Here is a 25,781-nt window from a genome sequence, read left to right as displayed (position 1 = left end):
GTAATAGTAAATCAGTACTTACACATAGCCTGAACTCTGAGACTTGTTATTTACTTTGAAACATGTTGTATGGTTTTAGAAAATTGTTTCTTTGTATATTTGCTTTTTGCTCTCATACACCTCTTGCTAACACCCACTTATGTTTGATAGTGAATGGTGCTAATTGTGCATGATAGGAGAGCTGACATCAGGTTGTTTTTTGCGCCTTGGACATTTGTTTTAAAAGAACTCTTGCATACGTAGCAGTTACAGGGATGAGACTTACCAATGACAGGGGAACATATAATGATCAGTTTTTATTTATTTATATAAGACCTTTATCCCAAATGAAGAAAAAAAAAAAAAAACTGTTGCTGTAACTTCTTATCAAATGTTACCTGCTGTTTGGCTCCCATTTGTTGGTGTATCTAATTTGCTAGTCCATCTAATACTCACCTACCCCCAGACATATAATGCTGCTGTCCAAAAATACCACTCCATACTGGCTAGGTGATCTCCCATGTGTCAGTCAGCAGCAGCTGCAAGGGAGAGGAAAGAGCGATTGACAAAGGCTGGTAATGCCTGGGAGTGGTGACATCGCACATAGGCTCCCATAGCACCTCTGGTGTCTGTGCAGTCTCCTCTCCCCTGCAGCTGCTGCTGGCTGATACAGGGGTGGACACTACCAAATATGAACTACTCATCTTAAAATAAACACAAATTTAACATTGCATATTCAGTAAACTAAAACTCTGCTCAAATCTGTTAGAACCAGTTAATGACCCACTGATTGCTATCATCTTGTCTGACATACATAATAGAAAAGATAATGCCAGACTAATCAGTTGCAGTCCACAAATTAAGGAATTCCTGTGACAGTCTTGTATCACTGTTCTTTGCATATGTCAAGTCAGAGGGCTTGCTGATGACTTTATAAAAGAAAAAAAAATCAAGATTAGTAACAGTACTGTTTAATCTCCTTATCATCCATGTGTGAAGTGAAACTTCTGCACACAGAACAACCCCCTCCCCCTTTTATTTTGCTCTGCCCCTTCCTTTCCTCTTCCTTTTCCTCTCTCGTCATCTCTGTCTTCCCCCTCCTCCTTCTCCCCTCTATTTCTCTCTCCCCCCTCCCCCACTTCTCTTTGTCCTTTATTAATCTACCTTGACCTTAATAATTGTTGTCTTACCCTGTAGTTTCAATGAAGTCAACACAAAGAATTACATTGAAGTGTCCTGGAAGCAGTGTAAAGTCAGGCATATGATGGTAGGAGTTGACTACAGGATCTGCATAGAGCTGCTGTGTTTCTGAAGGCATACTAAGTGTTGCGTATTGTGGAAAACTGCAAAATACAAAAGATCCTTAGCAATAAATCGCCATACACCAGAAATAGTAAAATAATACAGAGTGGGGCAAAACACAGATTCCAGAATGGCAATCACTAATTGCATTTTATGCTTAAAGCTGAATTTCAGGCAAATATACAAATAACCTACACAGTGTATTCATAAACAGAACAGCATCAAGTACCTGAAACAGACTTGGTGTTAGCCTCTGACAATCCCCTGCACAGACTAAAAGATAGAGGGGCAGCATCAGGGGCCAATCAGGTATGCTGCAAGCACATATGCTAACAGAAGTAGTGAGTGAAATGAGCTGAAGAATCAGCCTGATACTGCTCCTTCACTGTCCAATCAAAGGATAGGGGCAGGGAGAGGATTATGCTTCAAGCCTTGTTCACACTTGCTCAAAATACTGATGCTTAACAAAACAAGCCTGTAGCGTTGAAGCGAGTTCTTAATTGAATTTGCCACACATCTAATGTGCGTTCAAACTGCTCCCCAAATGCCCTATGCGCATTTGACATGTGTCCGACGCGTGCTAAAGGCATTTGAAAATGCACCTCAGATGCCTAGGTTTCATTTTTGGCTGTTGTAAACAAGACCTAAGTCACCACAAATGCATCCTATAAGAGTGCCAGCGCATTTATGTGTTACCACAGACTTGAATGGAAGGAGTTCCAAACTCCACATGAAGCTTCATTTCTGAAGTGCAGCAACACATCATTATATTTTGATAATGTGAACTGCAGTGTATGCTGTCCATATTATCAACTGCAGACTGCTTGACTAGGAGTTTGAGGAAAATTACAAACATACCTCAAACCCATGCTTTTAATGCCAGTGTAAACAGGGCCTAAAAGAGAAGTATGAGAATGAGAAAAAAAATAAAACATTTATACTCACCTACGTCGATGCATCATCAGTCTGATACTGCATCTGTCCAATGCCACCTCTAAGACCGAGAACTGAGTGATCAAAGACCACTGAACGCTAACTTCTCAGTCTTCAGTGAGCAGAGAGCCAGTGATTGTCAGTCACTGCTCTCTGCTCTGTCCCTTCAGCACTCACTGGAGCACCAGGCTGTGACGGGGGTGGGAGAAGCTGGCTAAGGCTTTCAGCTGCATGCTGAGAGGCGGAGCCAACTGCCTTGAGGCATCTGGGCGGACCCTGACATTAAAGTTGGGATCTTCCCAGAGTCTGGAGCGGCTGAGTGATGTCAGCTGGCAGAGAACTTTAGCCCGCAGACGCAGAGTGCCAGACGAAGTGCTCCCCTGTGACCCACAGAAGTAGGGCCAAAGCTATATTGGCCCTACTTCCCCTGTTAAAGTGAACACAAGTTTACTTAAAAAAAAAAAGAAGTAAATCAGGCACTTTACAAAGCTATTCAATTGATGCACCAATGTACAGCAGTAAATTAAAGTGGTACAACATAGTCTAGGAATAATGCTAGGTTCACATCTGTCTCTGCCTCTTCATGTGTTTCTTTGTGTATTTTTGCAAAGGGGTTTTACATACTGTGTGTTTTCGATACATTGCAATATGTTTTTCTTGCATTTTCTTGCTTCATACTTGCTTGGTTTTTACCAGTGGTCTCTAAACTTTCTAAAGGGCCAGTTTAAGGTCCTTCAGGCTTTGGGGGGTCAGACTCTGGCCAGTGGGAGTAGAAAATGCCCCAGCATCAGTGGCAGTGAACTACTTCCCATGATTTTAGTGAGAGGAATAGTGCCTCGTCATTTGTGTCAGTGGAAGGAAAGGTGCCCCATTGATTGTGTCAGTGGGTGGAATAGTACACAATTATTGGTGTCAGTCAGTTGGGATAATAGTGCCCTAAGGGCCGGATAAAGACCACTGGTTTGGGGCAATGGCAACCTATAGAGAGGGCTTCTGTGTTTACAGCAACATTCCTCAAACAAAACAAACAGTTGCTCAAACAACAAAACCATGACAATTTAAGTACTGAAAGGTAGAAATGCTAAATACGAAAGCTCCCCCAAAAGGAATTATTCAGTATTAGGTAGAGTCTTGTGTTGTATAGAATATATTGACTGCTTATACCTCTTTCAGGACAAAAAGAAGTCTCACAGTTTAAGTTTTCATTATCCATTACTGTCTTTACTTTAAAAGGTAGGCCGAACCCCACTCCAACAACCACCCACCTACCTTATGAGGCATATTTACCTTGTTCAGCCTGAAGCCACACAAGACAGTAATAGCTGTAAAGCAGGTTGGTTGTGGGAATGGCTGTGAAAACTACTGATACTAACATATCTTCGATTCCAAGTGGATGAGATATTCAATAATTCTGCAATAACATTGCGATTGATGGCGGATTTACCTTTTAATCTCCTTATGGAAGCACATAAAAATGCATATGAACACTACAGAGATATGTCAATTTACATACACGGTGGCTGGAGTTGCTTGGAGTCCCGCATTATTAGCATCATCAGATCCTTCATCTGTAGAATGAGAATCACTGTGCCTGACCACATTATTCTTGCCTTCAAGCAGTTGATCAGCTACCTCCAATCTCTGTGCCAGTTCAAGCCCTTTGTCAGTCAGGGAATATCTGTGTAGATGAGGAAATTTTCAGTATGAAATTATATAATATACACCCAACACCCAACCCAAAAGGTTATTATGACTTTAGCTTTAAAGGATATCTAAACCCAGAAACAAAATTTTAATATATAGCAGGTAACCAGTCCTTAGATATGGTGGCTGCATTAGCTTTCTTTTTTTCAAGCTAGGAACATTTTCAGCAAGTACAGAAATTACCTGTTGATCTTGCTAGAAATGCAGTGTCCTTGTTACTTCCTATGAGTTGAACTTACAGTAAATAAACAAGATTATCAAACTTCTGTAAACCACTAATCCTTTAACTTCCTAGGTAATGGAGATGAAGACAGGAAGACATGTTTGACGTCCAACCTGGATTATAACCATGGATCCCTCCAAAGATACAGTGGAGTAAGTGAGCGCAGCCATCCAAAGAAAAGGAAATGCGATTTTCCTAGGACAGGTGAAAGCAAAGGGAAAAAAAAAAGAAAACTAATGCAGTCACCCAATCTAAGAGCTGGTAAGCTGTAATATATTACATTGTTTTCTGGTCTAAATGCACTTTAAGCTTAGTTCTAGACATCCCAGTAAATTGTCCGGGTGAAACATGCATGTTACCTTTGAACTGGTTACCCCTTTAACCAATTGCTGCTTGGTCACAGGAGATTTACTGACAGTTGACAGTTTTCTATCTGATCACTGAATTAGAATCACTATTGATGTCAGTGTCAGTTGGTCAATTAGTGTACCTCCCAGGAAGGGTCTGTTAGCGCCAGATTGCCCACCACACTATCATAGTCCCACCATAATTCACTGATCATCTTCAATAACAGTATATATGCCAGTTTGTAGATGCTGTAACTTTCACACAAACCAAATAATATACACTTATTGTTTTTACCAAAGACATGTAGCAGAATACATTTTGGCCTAAATTTATGAAGAAATGTGATGTTTTGATTGGATGTGTTTTATAACAAAGTAGAAAATATCAGGGTTTTTTTTAATTTTCAGTCTTTTTCATATATATAAAAAAAAACTAAGAAAAACCAGTAGTGATCAAATACCACCAAAGGAAAGCTCTATTTATGTGAAAAAAATATACAAATTTAATTTAGGTACAGTGTTGCATGACTGCGCAATTGCCAGTTAAAGTAGTGCAGTAATGAATAGAAAGAAAATTCCCTGGTCATGAATGGGGTAAACCCTTCTGGAGGTCAAGCGGTTAAAGGTACCCATCTATGGTATTAAAAAAAAAAAAAGTTTATTTTTATTAATTGTATATGCTTTTCTCAATAGAAGATGTTGTGTTTAATCTGTACTAAGCTAATCCTCCTCTGCAAACAGCAGAAACCTTTGGCGAAGGGGAAACATGGAACATGCAGGTAAGCATCTTTGAGATCCACTGGTGGCAGAAAATCTCCCTGTTGCAGAAAGGCCACCACTGGCCACTAATTCTATCCGGGACTAATTCTATCCGGCACATGCAGAAACTTGGAGGCTTTTAAGATTCAAGAAGGGGGAAAAAAAAATCACTGTTTGGCTTCATAACCAAGCAGAGTTTCACGTAACGACCGTGAAATTGTTTGTCGTTAGAAACCGTAATATTCCCTCCTTGGGAGAGAAGAATATCAATAGTGTTTAACAGAGCAATTCTTTTTTGTGGACTCAAATATATATTTAAAAGCATGGAGGGGAAAGCTATGAAATTCCAGTTGAGAGATGCAAGCCACTATATTGTGGACCCACATGTCCTCAATTTCCCCCAGCCAAATCCCTGCAAAGGACTGAGATCATTGAAAGGAATGCTTTGCAGACGTAGAGGAACAGCAAGTTTATGAACCACATGCTTCTTTCTAAGCAGTAACAAAGTATTCTTACCTCCTGATATCTTCTGGATGTAATCATCCAGAGCACAGCCAAACAAGTGCTCCCCTTGAAAAAGGTAAATGGTTCCACATGCCTCTAGCATGGTGGCTTAGGTGACTTCAGACTCAAAATCATGTCAATGTGCATAGACAAAAGTCTCAAAAGAGATATTTGCTGTATAAAGTCTTTCAATTTATCCACTGAAAAGCTGGGAGCACAAGGAAAATCTTCCAGGTTCCTGCTAAATCAGAATCCCTGCTGGAAGGGTCCCTCTCTTCCATCATACGAGCCCAGACCATATGACTTTGGCAGACACCTATAGCCACAATCGCCGGCTGCAAAGCTGCCCCCACCAAGGCAAACAAGGCTTTAAATAACACTTCCAGATGTTTGTCCAAAGCATCCTTGAATACTTGGACATTTCCCGCTTGTGAGGTCCTTAGCGAGATAAGAAACTGCTGGATGTACCAAAGGCAAACTCCATTACTTAAACCGGCCACACATGGATCAAAAATTAGGCCGGGTTAGCAGAGGTAGAGAGGTTATACCCAAGTTGATCGATCAGCTTGGGTACAACCAGTCTGTTGAAAACTCTCTTGATTGACACTGCCTGCTAACGTATTCTGACAGCGGGGACATCTTCCTGCTGTAAGAATACAATAACACAGCAGTAGAGATTTCGCCCATCTACATTGATTGTGCTGATGAGGGAATTGAGACATTTTCTTTCATTCAACCCGCTGATTGAATGAAAACATAGGGCTTGTTGTGGCCAGCCTTAGTGAACCACTCTCTCTTTGTGGTATTGGCGTGTGAACCCCTTTGGCAGAGTGAACACCTTGTCAGGGAGAGACAGACTGTGTACAAAACGTCCTTAAGGTGGGGAAGTATAGGGAACGATTGAGGGTCTCCCGGTGGCGGTCAAGATCAAACGCTGAAACTTTTGGAGAAGAGGACTCAAAAAGTGGTAACTTCAAATTAGTGTGAACTTCCAGAAGAAATTCCACAAAGGCTTTCTGGGTTTGAGTTAAACTCGGACTCTGGGATCTTCAGGCATAGTCTCTTTTAAGGAGCAGTCTTCCACACGCTACATCCAAAACAGGCTTCTCTTCTTCTAAGTCTTCCTCCACAGGGTCCTTTTCCAATAATAAGGAAGGGGGAAGAGTTGGGAAGTGCTTACATTTGCAAGTTAGGCTGCAGGGTGTACTGAAATAAGGGTGTCCCCTTACCAGTCCAGCCACAAGACCCACTAAGGGGTCCAATGTTTACCGTTCATCATAGAAACATAGAAGAGTGATGGCAAAAAAAAACCAAAAAACAAGTGGTCCATCAAGCCTGCCCCATTTGATCTGTGTGAGAGTATATATATATATATATATATATATATACAGTATATATATATATACACACACACATATATACACACACACACACACACACACACATATACAGTAGGTATAAAAAAAGAATCACCCCCCTTTTGTTTTATCCAGCTGTATTTACTCAGTGCACCTAATAACATCCAATTGACAGATATAACAACAGCATCATGGACTTGGAAAAAGGACCACAGCCTCCAAAAACTGACTTGTAAACTCAATCAGGTGTAGCTAATCACCTTCTAAAAGTCATTTGACTTTCATCTATGATCAGCTGAGGTTATTTTGATTAGCTCAGCATGAAAAGAGCTTTCCTGGAACATTTCAGTCCCTGGATGTGCAACTGAAGCAAACAATCAACTATGGGTGGCAAGGCACTGTCAAAAGATCTCTGGGATAAAGTTGTGGATAGGCACAAGTCAGGAGATGGATACAAAAAAATTTCAAAGGCTTTATCAATGCCTAGAAGTACAGTGAAGTCTATTAGGAAGTTGAAGGTATTTGGTACAACACAGACCCTCCCTGGATGAGGACGCCACTCCAAACTGGATGAAAGAGCCAGAAGGAAACTAGTCAGAGAGGCTACGAAGAGGTCTACAGAAACTCAGAAGCAGTTGCAAGAATTTAATTGTGTGCATGTGACAATATCAAAAATTCTCCACAAATGTGACTTGTTGTATGGGAGGGTTGCAAGAAAAAAGCCACTCCTCAAGAAAGGCCACATGCAGCCACGACTGAGCTTTGCCAAAAAGCAACTTGAAGATTCTGAGGCTACATGGAAAAAAGGTGTTATGGTCAGATGAGGCTAAAATTTAATTATTTGGCCTCAACACTAAAAGATATGTCAGAAAATCCAGTACAGCTCACCATCCAAATAACACCATTCCAACAGTAAATGGAGGTGGTAATATCCTGTCATGGGGGTGTTTCTCTGCAGCAGGAACTAAAGCACTTTTCAGAATAGAAGGAAAAATGGATGGGGTAAAATACCACCAAAGTCTTGAGAAAAATCTGTTTCTTCTGAAGGAAAGTTGTCAATGGGAAGAAGGTTTATCTTCCAACATGACAGTGACCCAAAGCACACAACAAAAATGACCACACAGTGGTTGAAGGAGAAAAAGTTGAATGTCCTTGCATGGCCTAGTCAGAGCCCAGACTTATACCCCACTAAAAACAAAATGTGGAATGACGTATTGTTAATTTACTCACTACCTGTCTGGAAGTTTATTCCATGCATCAACTATTCTTTTGGTAAAATACTGCTAAGATTAGTTTTGAACTTTCCTCCTGCTAGTATGTCATGTCCCTGTGTTCTTGATTTTGGCTTGATATTGAAAATACTGCCCCTCCATAACCTTTTCCCCCTTTCATGTATTTATAGGTTTTAAGCGTGTCTCCCCCTTCCCCCCTTTCCTCAAAACTGTATATATTAGGTTCCTAAAGTCTCTTCTTTTATCCCTCATAGCTTTCACCATTTTTGTTGCCAGTCTTTTGACTCTTTCTATCTTATTGATATCTTTTTGTAAATGAGGTCTCCAGAACTAGACAAAGCATTCTCTATTCACCAGACAATATATCATTGCACAGGGTTCTGTTCGTGTAGGGTCCAGGGCTGGCCAGCAACATTACAGGTTGTCCCCATGTCATCCCATGCGAGATCTGGGTATATGTCCCCTGGGAAATTAAAGCCATAGGAAAGGATCTAATAAAGCTAGTCTTCTGATTTCCAGGTGGAACTGCTGAGAAATTAGCTAAAACCAAGCAGAGAGCTGCACAACTGTGTCCATCTCCCTCTGCCACTGGCAATAAACACTGCAGCCTTTCTTACCGGGGAGGAGTTATGACTAGGAGTTGACTTCCTGCCTTTTTGCCAGTGTCCAATCACCTGAAGGTGGTGGCATAACCCTGTTGCAAGGATTTTGAAGACATTCTGTGTTACGTGATGTACAATAAAGAAAAACCTGTGTCATATCTATCCCATAGTTTCCCTGGCGCTAAATGACATGTCCATATTTGGTCAATGACACTGGATGATCCACCACTTAGTTTACTTTAGCGAGGGGACCTGGAGATGTCATTTGGCACGAAAAAAGTTACAAAAATGAGCATGTCTTGGTGTAATCTGTTTTTTTTTCTTTTGGCAAGTAGATGGCTGTCATTCATGGTGATTGACGTGGACCTGCATCGCTGAATGACAACCCAACTCTGCTACTAATTCCCCATTGAATGGAACTTTAGTGGCAGAATGCCACAAATTATTAAAAGAATTACATCAATCTTTATTGTGAGAACAATCATAAAAGGTATAAAAAGGTTTCACGGCTATGAATTGTACTGTATACTGTTACCACAATAAAGATTGATGTAATTCTTTTAATATTTGTGTATTTCTGCCAATAAAGTCCTATTCAATGGGGGAATATTTTTACAATATGTCCTAATAGAGTGGTATTGGTAGGTACTACTGGCAATCTCTACTTCTTCTGTAAACTCTGCTAATAAGGTGAGGTTGTGGAAGACAGTTTCATGTTACTGGTCATACAGTTGCAAGAAAAAGTATGTGAACCCCTTGGGATTACGTGGAGTTTTGCATGAATTGGACATAAAATGTGCTCTGAACGTCATCTAAGTCACAACAATAGAAGAACACAGTCTGCTGAACATAATACTACACAAACATTAGATGTTGCCATGGTTTAATTGCACATAACATGTAAACGTTCACAGTGCAGGGAGGAAAAAGTATGTGAGGCCCTAGCTTAATGACTTCTCCCAGAGCTAATTGGAGCCAGGAGTGAGCCGACCTTGACTCCAATCAGTGTGATGATATTGGATGTGTTGCTGACAGCTGTCCTGCCCTTGAAAAACACACACCTCTTTTGGGTTTACTGGTTACAAGAAGCACTGTCTGATGTGAACTATGCCTCGCAGAAAAGAGCTCTCTGAAGACCTACGATCAAGAACTGTTGACTTGCATGAAGCTGGAAAGGGTTACAAAAGTATCTCCAAAAGCCTTGATGTTCATGTGTCCATGGTAAGACAGACTGTCTACAAATGGAGAAAGTTTAGCACTGTTGCTACTCTCCCTAGGCATGGCCGTCCTGTAAAAATGACTGCAAGAGCACAGCGCAGAATGCTGCATGAGATAAAGAAGAATCCCAGAATCAGCTAAAGACCTACAGAAATCTCTGGCACATGCTAACATTTTTGTTGACACATCTACAATAAGGAAAGCATTAAACAAGAATGGAGTACATGGGAGGACACCACGGAGGAAGCCATTGCTGTCCAAAAAGAATATTGCAGCACGTTTGAAGTTTGCAAAAGAGCACCTGGATGTTCCACAGCACTACTGGCAAAATATACTGTGGACAGATGAAACCAAGATTGAGTTGTTTGGGAAGAACACACAACACTATGTGTGGAGAAAAAAAGGCACAGCACAACAACATCAAAACCTCATCCCCACTATAAAACATGGCGGAGGGAACATCATGGTTTGGGGCTGCTTTGCTGCCTCAGGGCCTGGACGGATTGTTGTCATTGATGGGAAAATGAATTCCACAGTTTATCAAGACATTTTGCAGGAAAACGTACGACCATCTGTCCGCCAACTGAAGCTCCGCAGAGGATGGGTGATGCAACAGGACAATGACCCAAAGCATACAAGTAATTCAACAAAACAATGGCTGCAACAGCACAGAATACGCCTTCTGGAGTGGCCCAGTCAGAGTCCTGACCTCAACCCGATTGAAATGCTGTGGCATGACCTTAAGAGAGCGATTCACACCACACATCCCAAGAATATTGCTACACTGAAACAGTTTTGTGAAGAGGAGTGGTCCAAAATTGCTCCAGATCGTTGTGCAGGTCTGATCTGCAACTACAGGAAACGTTTGGTTGAGGTTATTAAATAACATAAAAATCCTCCTGCGCTCTTATGGCAAAAGGTGAATAAAGACACTAAAAAGCAGCCAGCATCTGTCCCACACCAAATAAGGGCAATATGAATAGAATATAAAGTTGATGCAGCGCTAAAAAACTAAATGTAATATATAACCAGATAGTAAATGAGAATAATAACATGACCCAGGACCACCTAGAGATACACAGAGAAACAATAGCCCTTAATAGACTAGTAACAGTGGTTAAGTGGTTAAGTGCAGGATAAAGTGTCCATAGTTCATACAGAGGTGTAAGTGAATCACAGCACACTTCAAGGAACGTGACCCCGGGCAGTCTTGCTGCAGTGGCCTCTCACCTCCACTCCACGACCCTACAGGGCCATAAAGCGTAATGTAGATCACCACGGAATCCTCCAATTCAGGGACTCTTTAGATGAGTGAATAACCAGGGACAGAATTCCTCCAGGCCAGTGGATGAATAGAAGGCACTCTCCTCCGATATCACAGCCGCTCATATGCCCATAAATGAGGAGATAAACACAATCCTCATAGTGTATTACCGCTTTATTTGAATAAAGGCAACAAACAAAGAGGGAAGGTAATCCACTTACATAGCAAACGGCTTGTATGGAGATGCAATGCTGGGTGTACAGCAGGATCAAAAAGGTGCACCAAGATGGCGTCACGCCGGAAGTGCGTCACCACGCTATTGCCGTCGACGCGTTGCGTCACGTACCTCGTGACTTCATCAGGACAGCGTGATTGGCCGGCGGCACTTCTTTATAAAGGCCGAGAACCGCACCCATCAAAACCACAGTGGGCGGTGCGATCGCGGCCATATTCTGATAGTCCAGCATGCCAAGAGAGACCCAGGCAGCCATATAACTGAAGTCTAATAGGGACAGACCTTCTCCCATTAGATCTAGCAATCCCAGTGAAGCAATACACTACAAAAAAGTACCACACATCAATGTCTCTCTATAGTCACCACATAGAGAGACTAATATATAAAAAAATTATTTTTTTAATAAAAAATGTATACGAATAAAAAACCCATAATAAAATTTAATGGAAATAAATAAAAAACGAGCATAGTCAGAATATACTAAAAAATATATATGAAATAAAAAATATATATATATAAAAAATATATATATATTAAATAAAATAATAAAAAAAACGCTCCTCTGTAATCCTGCATAAACTCTATACATCAAATACTACAACACACATGATATCTACATGAAAGAGGTTATCGATCACTGATAAAACAGTTCAAATCGAACTCAATATTAAGTCCCATCGGGGCAAATGTATCCATAAGGAAAATATATTTTGATTCTATCTGACTTAGAGATCTCACTTTGTGGGACCCTCTCCAGTGTTTCTTGTATTTCTCGACTCCCCAAAATTTAAGACCAGAAGGGTCCTGATTATGGTATAGCCGAAAATGATTAGATAGACAGTGTTTTGGAAAGCCCTTTTTTATCTTCTGGACATGTTCTCTCAACCGGACCCATAAAGGTCTTTTTGTCCTTCCCACATATTGCAAACCACATCCGCATTGGAGAACATACACAACCCCCTCCATTCTACACGATATAAAGTCCTTAACTTGAAAAGACCTACCATTACTAGTAGCTGAAAAAGAGCTCAATCTAGTGTTAGAACCCCTGGTGGCTCTACAGGCATAACAGGTCTTACACGGGAAAAACCCTTTATGGTCAAGAAACGTAGCCTTTGGACTTTTAATAGGGGGGTTCAATACACTACGAACCAATTTGGACCTAAGAGTAGGGGCCTTCCTATATATGAATTTAGGTGTAGCCGGTAACAATTTAGAAAAAATGGGGTCGGTTATTAGAATGGGCCAATACCGTCTGAATACACTCTCTACCTGTTTATAATTACTGGTAAAATCCAGAATAATCGCCGTGTGATCCCTCAGATCTTCTGTCTTGGGTTTATCAACAAGAAGGTTACTCCTCATCGTTGTTCCCACTTCTACGATCTTATTTTTAATCATTTCTCTAGAATAACCTTTGCTACAGAATCTCTCTTCCATAATATTGGCCTGCTCATAATATTCCTTGATATCTGTGCAATTCCTTCTAAGTCTGACCAGCTGTCCTTTTGGGATATTCATCAGCCAAGGGGGGAAATGGCAACTGTCTAGTGGAATGTATCCATTCCGATCTACTAAAACTTTTTTCAAAAAAGTAGATCGGAATGGATACATTCCACTAGACAGTTGCCATTTCCCCCCTTGGCTGATGAATATCCCAAAAGGACAGCTGGTCAGACTTAGAAGGAATTGCACAGATATCAAGGAATATTATGAGCAGGCCAATATTATGGAAGAGAGATTCTGTAGCAAAGGTTATTCTAGAGAAATGATTAAAAATAAGATCGTAGAAGTGGGAACAACGATGAGGAGTAACCTTCTTGTTGATAAACCCAAGACAGAAGATCTGAGGGATCACACGGCGATTATTCTGGATTTTACCAGTAATTATAAACAGGTAGAGAGTGTATTCAGACGGTATTGGCCCATTCTAATAACCGACCCCATTTTTTCTAAATTGTTACCGGCTACACCTAAATTCATATATAGGAAGGCCCCTACTCTTAGGTCCAAATTGGTTCGTAGTGTATTGAACCCCCCTATTAAAAGTCCAAAGGCTACGTTTCTTGACCATAAAGGGTTTTTCCCATGTAAGACCTGTTATGCCTGTAGAGCCACCAGGGGTTCTAACACTAGATTGAGCTCTTTTTCAGCTACTAGTAATGGTAGGTCTTTTCAAGTTAAGGACTTTATATCGTGTAGAACGGAGGGGGTTGTGTATGTTCTCCAATGCGGATGTGGTTTGCAATATGTGGGAAGGACAAAAAGACCTTTATGGGTCCGGTTGAGAGAACATGTCCAGAAGATAAAAAAGGGCTTTCCAAAACACTGTCTATCTAATCATTTTCGGCTATACCATAATCAGGACCCTTCTGGTCTTAAATTTTGGGGAGTCGAGAAATACAAGAAACACTGGAGAGGGTCCCACAAAGTGAGATCTCTAAGTCAGATAGAATCAAAATATATTTTCCTTATGGATACATTTGCCCCGATGGGACTTAATATTGAGTTCGATTTGAACTGTTTTATCAGTGATCGATAACCTCTTTCATGTAGATATCATGTGTGTTGTAGTATTTGATGTATAGAGTTTATGCAGGATTACAGAGGAGCGTTTTTTTTATTATTTTATTTAATATATATATATTTTTTATATATATATTTTTTTTATTTCATATATATTTTTTAGTATATTCTGACTATGCTCGTTTTTTATTTATTTCCATTAAATTTTATTATGGGTTTTTTATTCGTATACATTTTTTATTAAAAAAATAATTTTTTTATATATTAGTCTCTCTATGTGGTGACTATAGAGAGACATTGATGTGTGGTACTTTTTTGTAGTGTATTGCTTCACTGGGATTGCTAGATCTAATGGGAGAAGGTCTGTCCCTATTAGACTTCAGTTATATGGCTGCCTGGGTCTCTCTTGGCATGCTGGACTATCAGAATATGGCCGCGATCGCACCGCCCACTGTGGTTTTGATGGGTGCGGTTCTCGGCCTTTATAAGGAAGTGCCGCCGGCCAATCACGCTGTCCTGATGAAGTCACGAGGTACGTGACGCAACGCGTCGACGGCAATAGCGTGGTGACGCACTTCCGGCGTGACGCCATCTTGGTGCACCTTTTTGATCCTGCTGTACACCCAGCATTGCATCTCCATACAAGCCGTTTGCTATGTAAGTGGATTACCTTCCCTCTTTGTTTGTTGCCTTTATTCAAATAAAGCGGTAATACACTATGAGGATTGTGTTTATCTCCTCATTTATGGGCATATGAGCGGCTGTGATATCGGAGGAGAGTGCCTTCTATTCATCCACTGGCCTGGAGGAATTCTGTCCCTGGTTATTCACTCATCTAAAGAGTCCCTGAATTGGAGGATTCCGTGGTGATCTACATTACGCTTTATGGCCCTGTAGGGTCGTGGAGTGGAGGTGAGAGGCCACTGCAGCAAGACTGCCCGGGGTCACGTTCCTTGAAGTGTGCTGTGATTCACTTACACCTCTGTATGAACTATGGACACTTTATCCTGCACTTAACCACTTAACCACTGTTACTAGTCTATTAAGGGCTATTGTTTCTCTGTGTATCTCTAGGTGGTCCTGGGTCATGTTATTATTCTCATTTACTATCTGGTTGAGGTTATTGCTGCCAAAGGAGGGTCAACCAGTTATTAAGTCCAAAGGTTCACATACTTTTTCCTCCCTGCACTGTGAATGTTTACATGTTATGTGCAATTAAACCATGGCAACATCTAATGTTTGTGTAGTATTATGTTCAGCAGACTGTGTTCTTCTATTGTTGTGACTTAGATGACGTTCAGAGCACATTTTATGCCCAATTCATGCAAAACACCACGTAATCCCAAGGGGTTCACATACTTTTTCTTGCAACTGTACACCATGGCAAGACAGAGCACAGCAACAAGACACAATGTAACTACCTTGTATCTTGTTGTGCTCACTCTTTACTGCAGGGGTTTCAAGATGTGCTGTTCAGGCAATTTTGAAGAAGCACAAAAAAATAGGCAATGTAAAAAGGACCATAGACGCAGTGGTCGTCCAAGGAAACTTAATGCAGTAGACGAAATACACATCATGCTTGCTTCTCTTCGACATTGGAAGATGCCCAGCAGTGCCATCGGCAGAGAACTGTGTACCAGTGAGACCCAGATACACCCATCTACTGTCTGGAGAAGTCTGGACTTCATGAAAGAATTGCAGCCAAAAAGCCATACTTCTGACGTGGAAACAAGGGTAAGCGACTCAACTATGCACAAAAACATAGGAACTGGGTTGCAGAAAAATGTTAACTGGTGCTCTAGACTGAGGAGTCAAAATCTGAAATATTTGGCTGTAACAGGTGGCAATTTGTTCACCACAGAGCTGGAGAGTGGTACAATAATGAGTGTCTGCAGGCAACAATAAAGCAAGGTGGAGGTTCCTTGCAAGTTTGGGGCTGCATTTCTACAAATGGATTTGGTCAGGATCAATGGTGTCCTCAATGCTGAGAAACACAGGCAGATGCTTATACTTCATGCCATACCATTAGGGAGGAGTGTGATTGGCCCCAAATTTACTCTGCAGCAAGAAAACAACCCCAACTATACAGTCAATGCCATTAAGAACTATCTTCAGTGTAAAGAAGAACCTGTCCTGGAAGAGCCCTGATATCAAAATCATTGAGTCTGTCTGAGATTACATGTAGAGACAGAAGGATTTGAGGCAGCCTACATCCACAGAAAAATTAGCCCTCCAAGATGTTTGTAACAAACTACCTGCCGAGTTCATTCAAAAACTGTGTGCAAGTACACCTAGAAGAATTGATGCGGTTCTGAAGGCAAAGGGTAGTCATGCCATATGGTATATTGATTTGATTTTCTCTTCTCTTCATTTACTTTCTATTTTAATTGACAAAAATAGACTATTAACACTTCTATTTCTGAAAGCATTAAGTTACAGCATTTTTCAAATCTAAAACTTTTGCACTATATACACTATAGTGGCAAAAGTATTGGGACACCCCTCCGACTCATTGGATTCAGGTGTTCCAATTACATCCATGGCCACAGGTGTATAAAATCAAGCACCTAGACATGCAGACTGCTTCTACAAACATTTGTGAAAGAATGGGTCGCTTGCTATTAAATATTCTGGATAAACTGTTAGTGGTTCCAAAATTGAAAATTCAGGATGCACTTGGTCAAAAACCGACACCGAAATGTCTGCGTATGTGGGGGTGGGGGCTCACAATTTTATTTTTTTACTTTTAACATGTGTTATTTATTTTTAACGTATGATTTTATTGTCTCCTATGTGATAGCATATAAGTGACAGGTCCTTTTTGTAGGGGGTTGGGGCAGTGTATGCAAGGAGGGGACAGGAGAAGAGCAGTGTACACAGTGAGGGAACAGCATATACAGACAGGCTCCCTCACCTGCCGCCGCTAAATGTCATTGCCAGTTTTTAAATGCAATTACCGGCTTTTTTTTCCCCCACTATAGCTCTGAGGAGGAGCTGTCATCGCTCCGCCACTAAAGTAAACAAAGGGGCGGGATCAGTGGGAAATATCACTGGATGACCCCGCCCATTTATTTACTGAGAAAGAAAAAAGTTTTTCTTTGTGTCTATTATAAAATTTTGCAAACGGGTAATTTTTCTCCTTTACCGATTGTGCATTGATGAGGCTGCACTGATAGGCAGCACTGATGGGCATTGATGAGAAGGCATTAATATGCAGCAATGATGGTCACTGATAGGCAGCATTGATAAGCAGCACTGATGGGTGGCGCTGATAACCCTGACAGGCAACACTGACTGATTGCACTGCTGGGCACTCATGGGCGCAACTGCTGGGCAGCACTGCTGGGCACTGATCATGGGTGCCCTGGTGATCAGTGCTGATCTGCTCTGTGACAGCTGCCAGTTATCGGCAGTACTTTCCTCACACTGTGACAGCATGAGGAAAGTGCTGCTGATAACTGCTAATGGTATTTACTTCTTGATATACTGTGTCATTGGACACAGCGATCACGGAGATCGCCGGGTGCGCGCCCATGGGGGCACACAGGAGGGTGCGTTCTGGGAGGACGTCATATGATGCCCTCCCAGAACTGGGTAACTGCGCTGTAGCTGTCATTCGTCTATAGTGCGGTTACCAAGTGGTTAAAGACCTGGTATGCATTTTGGCAGGAACCTCACGCTGTTTTTGTTTTGTTTTTTTACAATATCCCGTTTTTTTCACATTCAACTGTCAGTCAGGAATCCCTGGCTGATAGCTGAATGTGCTAGGTGGGGAAGGGTCACTGGTTTTAGGATGCTGATAGGTCCAGCTCCCCAAAACCAGGTGGAAGCAGTCACATTTAGCAGTAGTAATAATACCAATGCTAAATGTTTTGCTTCACTTTGCAGGCTGGAACTTTGTTTGGCCGAACTAGAGATGAGAAGGCCAAGAAAAAAAAAAAACAAAAAAAAACAAAAACGTTTTTTTTCAGTTGTTTTTCCCAAAGCCATTTTTGTTTGCAAAAAAAATGGAAAAAAATAAAAAGAAGTGTGGAATATGTTCTTTTAAAATGACAAATACTATATCTATGACACGGTATTCAAACTATATAACATGAAGACCTTAATGAAAGATTTCTGAAATTTTATGCAAAGTTCTCTCAGCTGAAGATAAGAAAATCCTGGAATACAATTCAAGTAACACTGTACTTCTCAATGCAGTTCTCAGACAAGAGATGTCTGCATTTCTGCCACTAGGGGGCACTGTGGGGGAAAGGCTCCAACAGTGTTTGCTTGTCGGCTCCATCTTGTACCTCCTACAGTTAGGGGATAGTTGGGATACAGTAGATGATAGTTTCTGTCCTCCTCTCAGGCCTTAATTGACAGGTAAGAGGGTAAATCTGACAAATGAGTTTATCTTTATAACCTTTAAAACATCCTATTATTGTTCTCCACCATCACAGCATTATGTTTACCTATACTCTGGTCAGTAAATTGGTTTTTCTTTTCCTCCTCTCAGTTAAATAGTGAAACCAACACCTAGAGCAGCGTTTTTTAACCGGGGTTCTGCAAGAGGTCCCCAGTGGTTCCGCAACAATCTGCACACTCATCACAAGCAGAAGATGGATAGATCGCATCCCCACATAGCTGACAGTCAAGCTGCAGAGCTGTAGAGGGAAACAACTTGCATCAGTGTCCTATGTCAATCCTAGTCGGTCCTTCCCTCCTGTCTGCCCCAGTTGCCTGCAAATGACATCACTCAGGAAGGACAAGAGAAGAGGACGGGAGAGGATCAGCATGCCACATATGATCCAGAAGCTTTCCAGAGCTACTCTGCATGAGGAAAACTGGTATTGGTCTCCCTGTACTGTGCTCTACCGGCCCCCCTATACCATTCCCTCATGTCCCTCCCCCCCCATACTGTTTCCTCCTGCTCCACCCATACTGTTCTCTCCTGTTCCTCTGTACTTTTCCCTCCTGGCCCACCATACTGTGCTGTGTTCTTCTGCCTCTCCCCTCGTGCTGTTTCCTTTTGCCCCCCCCCCTCTCCTGTACAGTTCTCTCCTGGTCCCCCTGCATTGGTTTCCTCCTGGATCCCCTGTGCTTTGCCCTGCTTATCTCAAGTTTGACCCAGAACTGTTAATCTATGCAAAAAAAAAAGCAAGCACAAGTTTCAAATTGGCAAGGTAAGTTAATATTTATCCTATTGTTTAATGCTGTAAGAATAATTGTTATATTGCATCTATAGCTCGCTGATCATATCAATGTTCCGTGAGCCGTACACACGAAAATTAATTCAGGGGTTCCTCAAGATTTCAGACATTTTGCTAGGGGTCCCATAAAGGTAAAAAGTTTGAAAAGCCCCTATCTAGAGTTTGAAAACATTTCCACAGTTCAATTTCTGCTGAGAGCAAAGCTGCAATTTGTAGTGTAACAAAATTACTTTCCATCTGTAAGACTACTCCACACTGAATTTGTTTTTCAATTTTTCCGAACATTTCCATTTTTTTCTGGAAAAAAATGTTCCAATGGCTTCAAAATTTCCAGAAATTTCACATCTCTATGTCGAACACCCATTCATTCGGACATTCGCACAAGATTCTCCACAGACTTGCACAAAGTGCAAAAGTCTCCCTCATATTACATCTCCTGCTGGTCAAATGTTCTTAGCCATTTAATTTTCATGCTCAAATGGTTTAAGCTATTTTTCTCTAAGGATTGAATGTTCATGGTTGTCACCTTTGCCTTGTGAAAGGTTACAAAGAAACTAATACACACATTTCACTAAAATTATGAGAATTATTCGTTACACTTGCACAAATGTTGAGACATTCACAAAGTGAATTTTCTATACACTGGGCCCTAAGTGTCTGTGCCGATTTAAAATACAGTATATTTAAAGTGGTTCTAAAGTCTTAGAGTTGTTTACTTTCATGCATTCTATACATGAAAGTAAAAAACCTTCTGTGTGTAGCTGCCCCTCCACCCCCAAACACTTACTTGAGCCCCCTCTTGAGCCAGCGATGTCCAAGACAGCCACGGTTCTTCCAGGACACTCACTCCTTATTGGCTGAGGCAGCAGTGGGAGCCATTGGCTTCTGCTGCTGTTAATCACAGCCAGTGAGCCAATCAGGAGAGGGAGGGTGTGGGATGGAGCTGTGCCACAGCTCTGAGTGTGAATGGACATGCAGAGCCAGGGTTCAGGAGCACACCTGTCAGGTGCCCCCATAGGAAGCTGTTTGCTTAGGGGGCACCCAACAGGAGGGAGGGGCCAGGAGCACTGGTGGGGGATCCGAGAAGAGAAGGATCTGGGCTGCCCTGTTCAAAACCATTGCAGAAAGCAGGTAAGTATAGACATGTTTGTTATTTTTAACCACTTACCCGCCGCCGTATAGCAGATACAATGTTACATAGTGGCACGGGTGCGCAAATACATGTACATACATGTGATTTTGAATTTCCAGGTAGGGGGCGCGCGCAAGCTCCCTACTTGCGCCTCCATTCGCAGCCGTGGATGTCAATCACCGGGTCCCAGCCGGTGATTACAGACAATTACCGACGGGGAGAAAGACAGTTTTGTTTACAAACCGTCTTCCTCCCTGTCAGCTCGGGCACACATTTCGGGATGGCTGTGCACAGCACAGCCATCCCGAGCAGTGTGCTTACAGTGAAGCACACACCCGCCGCCCCCTAGTAAAACACTCCCTACACACAGTTAACCCTTTGATCGCCCCTCACATTAACCCCTTCCTGCCCAGTGTCATTAGTACAGTGTCAGTGCTGATTTTTAGCACTGATCACTGTATTGGTGTCACCAAGTTAGTTTCCCCCCACAGTGTCAGAATGCCGCTGCAGTCCCGCTAAAAGTCGCTGATCGCCGCCATTACTAGTAAGGAAAAAAAAAATCCCAGTATCTATACTGCCATTTGTAAACGCTATAACTGTCATGTAAACCAATTAATTTACACATTTAGGGATTTCGTTTTAGCAAAGACATGTAGCAGAATACATTTTGGTCTAAATTTATTCCTAAATTTGATTTTTTAAATTTTTTTACTGGACATGTTTAATAGCAAAAAGTCCAAAATATTGTTTTTTTTCTCAAAATTGACATTTTTTTTTGCTTATAGCGCAAAAACCAAAAACGCACAGGCGATCAAATACCACCGAAAGAAAGCTCAATTGGTGGGAAAAAAGAGGGCAAGTGGTTAAGGAAAAAAAAACAAAAAACAAAAAAAAACATACAAGACTTTAGTATCACTTTAAGTACAAATAATACCTCCGGTCTGTGCAGTTTCTGTGATATACAAAAAGAAAGCTGTGGAAAGTTTTGTAATATGTTCTTCTACTGAGCTCTGTAATAATGGGTCACAGTTCGCTCCACACTAAACTCCTCCCACTAGATATTCAGCAGTGTTATATTCAATGCCATCTTGTGAATTCTGGTGCAAAAGCCTCGTTGTGTTACCTGGCTGGGCTATGAGTTTTGATGACCAACTCCTTCTGAATTAAAGTACTAACAGAAGACCAGGCAGTGTATTTACTATTGTGGTCAACCTGAAAAACAGCAAACACACAAATTTTATCAGAAGTTAAAAAAAACGTTTTTTTAACATAGGTGAAATTAAAGAAAACGGCTCACTACATGGGCAGCATACAAACAGTATAAAGAGAATGTAAATGAAAACAAACATAGCTTGAAATGTAAACACACTAGACTGAAATAATAATAATAATTATTATTATTATACAGGATTTATATAGCACCAACAGTTTGAGCAGTGATTTAGAAAATGAAACAATAGGATGTTTGTACTCATGGCACAATTTTTACCCATGGTGACGAGAAAATTCAAAGCTGGATAACAAAAAATTTCTCAAGTTTCTAACAGTGAATGTGGTGTTGTTTTGAGAACGTCCATTAACTCTGAAATTGAATGCTAAATGTTTTTGAAGTACTTTTGAATTACAGTTATGTCATTGAATGTTCCAATGAGAATTGTCTTAATGTACATTTTGGAGGAACATTCATTTGTAAATCTACTAGTGTATGGCTTTACCTCCGTGTTATACTGCCACCTACCGGAGAACTGGACACTGGCAACTAAAAAAAAAAAAAGTACCCTAACCAAGGATAACCCCTCCCACTGCCAGAATGCTTCAGATTTATACAAGTAGTACTGAAAGCATGAACATAATCAGAAAAGGGTGGAATTTATGTACCTCAAGAAATAGATTCTACGGGGAGCAAAAAAATCCTATTTTGTTTCTTCTTCAGGAGTCTTACCTTCAGGACGTTCAAAAGCAGAAATGAAGAGTGGGCAACACACCAAACACGAACACACCCAGGAAAACAACAGAAAACGGAGGACTGCCTGCAACTTAAAAAGCCACCTGTAGGACCTTGCACCCTAAGCTGGCATCAGATGAGGTCTGAATACCCACCCGGTAGAAAATAGAGAATGTGAGAACAGAAGATCAGGTGACAGTCTTGCATATCTGGTAAACAATTTTCTTGATGACAAAAATCACTTGAGACCATAAGCTTGGATGACTGTCTCTCTGAGCCACCTAGAATGTCGAATGAGCAATCAGTGCACCCTTAGGAGGGACCAACTGTTACTATATACTGTACAGACAGACAATGGAGGGAAATTTATTTCTGATGAACTGCAGCCAGACAGAGCAACAGAAGAATGATGTCCTGGTTACAGGCTAAAATAAAATAAAAGCCTTTTGTAATGTCATTTCTACAAAAGCCATTCCAATGTGCTTGACTCTTACTTCCCAACTATAACAGCTTTGAAATTTCATCTATTTCCATTTTTTAAAATGTTTTATGCTTCTGTCAATTGCTGTAGATCATGTGACATACAGGAAGCTTTGAATCCCATCATGCACTGGCTTGCTGCATCACAGAATAGGGCACGATAGGGTGTGTTCTCCACTCTGGACCATACCTCTCTCCTTACTATACCACCTCTTCTACCCACTTTCTGTACAATCTCCTTCAGATCTACCATCAGCTATGTAGTGCAAGAGCTTGTCTGCATTGAATAGATCGTTCAGGTGGGTCCTCCTGCCCCATAGTCTTGGTAGATCGAAAGGAAATTGTACAGAGATTGTACAATCAGATTGCATAGTGTATAGCCAGCATTATACAAGTACACAGGAGCATGGAGTGGACAGAGACACTCAGCTGTCAGGCCTTGCTCACATCGCCGCATAGCGGAAACTCACTTTTCCGCACGCATTTTGTATTTTTTGGGCAATTTGGAGCTTTTTTGGTCATCCTGCATAGTGCATCCCATTCACATGACTGGGCCTCCTTGTTCACAATAATTGCCCCAAAGCAACACCAGAACTTTTTTTTACTGTGGTTTTTGGTGCATTTGCAGTGCATCTGTCACATGACAGACGCATGCCTTTTACCTGTGCTTGAGGTGCCATTAACATTTAACAACAACGCAAGTGCGATGTGCATTTGCAAAACACGCATCAAAGTGTGAGTTTTCTGTGCAGTTTACTGTGCATTCAGAAGCGCACAGATGTGAATGGAACACCAAGGTTCTTGTGTAAACACACTAGTTTCACTTTCAGGCCCCATTCACACCCAGCGTACTGGGAGCACATGTTTTTTGGCTAATTTTTCCTGCAACACACATAGGGCAGCTCATCGATTTTAATGGCCTGCCCTACATGCTGCAAAGTAGTTCATGGAACATTTTGTGATTTGCACGTTTTTCTAATTTAGCATTTTGCTGCAATTATCACTTGTTTTTCACATGGCAAATTGTGTTTTTTATTCTGCGTTCAGAAGACTAATCAAGCTCTCCATACGCAATTCATTACAATAAAAAGAGTTAAAAACACTCACATAAAAGATATATAAAAGTCGCAGACAACTCAAACAGCTGGAGTATTTTTGAGTTATATGTACTTTTTTTATGTTTTTCTAATTTTATGGCCCATTTACTGCCATTCTCATAATGTCTGCATACCAAGCTCTCCTGGGCCAAGCTGGATCAACCAATATCACCTGTTTCACTTCCGTCAGAATCCTGCATAAGAGGCGAGGAAGAAGCTGAATTGGGGGAAAGGCACAGATCAGGGAAAACTGGTCCCAAGAGACCACTAAAGCATCTACTCCAACCACGAGTGGGCCCCTTGTCTTGGATACAAATTTCCCCAACTTGTTGTTTAACCTGGATATCAATAAATCTACATCTGGGGAACCCCAACGCTGGAAATTGCTTGGAAAATTACAGGGTGCAGAGACCACTCCCCTGGAACCAACTGCTGGCGACTGAGAAAATCTGTTTGCCAGTGTTCTACCCCCCGCAATGTGTACTGTCGCCAAAAATGGCACATGTAATTCTGCCCAAACCAGAATGTGGTTTACTTCCTCCTGAGCCAACCAGCTCTTGGTGCCCCCTTGGTGGATGATGTAAACTACAGTCATGGCATTATCTGACTGAACCCGAACCGGATTCCGATGGAGCAAAAATTCCAGAGCAAGGCATGCCGCACAATTTTTTTATTTTATTGTCATCTGATTTAATTCATCTATTAAGAGCATTATCTGAACTCCAATTTACTATAATGGCCATTTTCTGATATTCAATGCCAATCATATTTATTTTTAATTCAATTTGGACTAAAAATGTAGTGATGACATTTCAACACAAGAGGGCAATATAATGATGGAAATATGCAAATATCGCACTAATAGTTGCGCTATCCCCTCCCAGTCTGACGCAGTTCGCGATGATTGGCGGACAAAACGCGTCAACTTAGTGACATCATCACGCTCTGCGTCCTTCCATGCTGTGGTGTCCATGAGGGGAAAGAAGCAAGCTGTGCGTCTCCATCTTGGATAAACACGAGGCAACACGGAAAACCACAAATACATATTACTCCCGGGAGTCTATTGCAAATTTAAGTGGCTTAATTCACTTCCACCGGTGGCAAGTACCCCTGAATAGAGCCAAGTCATATCTTGCAATTTACAGTGATACGGGATTATTATACCCTATGCTTTCATTGGGAATTCAGGCACTCATATATAGAGAAATTTTTGGGCCTTTCATAGGTGAATAGCGAGTATTATCTCACAAGTATTTTTTCTTATTAAACGGGACAATAGTCCTAATAATCCCTATAAGGAACCACACTTGCTTTTACATAGAAGATACATTTTTGGAGCCTTTTTATAGGCAAATCACTGGAATGTTTCAGTGCTATTATGCACAATCAAGATTTTTTTCAACTATATCCAACAATCTTTTGATATAAAGGAGAATATACCTCTCATCGATTTAAGAATCTATACAGATTGATATTTCATCAGTGAAAACATCATGGTTTCTATTATGGTAATTAATCATTCCAGTTAGCAATCTCCATGATTTTTATGAGAAGAAGTTGATACAATAACATTTGTTTGTTCATTCTATAAACCTAATCATTGTTATCCTATGAAAACATTTCATTTAAGGAATATCAGCCGATTGAAACTGGCCATACACTGTGAATTAACTACAATTTATCTATGTGATGTTGATGAGTCGCCAAAAAGGTAATATACCTATATATCATTTATATTATGCCTTTCTG

At 41.1% G+C, this 25,781-nt stretch overlaps 1 protein-coding gene across 6 annotated transcripts in view; it reads right to left on the bottom strand.

Annotated features, from left to right (window-relative positions):
• MUS81 (MUS81 structure-specific endonuclease subunit) overlaps positions 1–25,781 on the bottom strand; it is a 307,431-nt gene that overhangs the window by 93,604 nt on the left and 188,046 nt on the right. For all 6 annotated transcript variants that reach the window (XR_016307484.1, XR_016307485.1, XM_089658092.1 and 3 more), the window contains 3 exons: positions 21,634–21,722; positions 3,728–3,892; positions 1,170–1,322 (listed from right to left, as the gene is read on the bottom strand). Coding sequence is in view for 4 of the 6 variants with exons in the window: in XM_089658092.1 (XP_089514218.1) it covers positions 1,170–1,322; positions 3,728–3,892; positions 21,634–21,722 (407 nt within the window). In the remaining 2 variants the exon portion in view is untranslated. The remainder of the gene's footprint in view (positions 1–1,169; positions 1,323–3,727; positions 3,893–21,633; positions 21,723–25,781) is intronic.

Source organism: Staurois parvus, unplaced genomic scaffold (genome assembly GCF_062004578.1).
Source record: "Staurois parvus isolate SC_StPar_1 unplaced genomic scaffold, SC_StPar_1.0 ptg001051l, whole genome shotgun sequence".
NCBI lineage: Eukaryota > Metazoa > Chordata > Amphibia > Anura > Ranidae > Staurois > Staurois parvus.
This window is presented reverse-complemented; position numbering and strand designations above follow the sequence as displayed.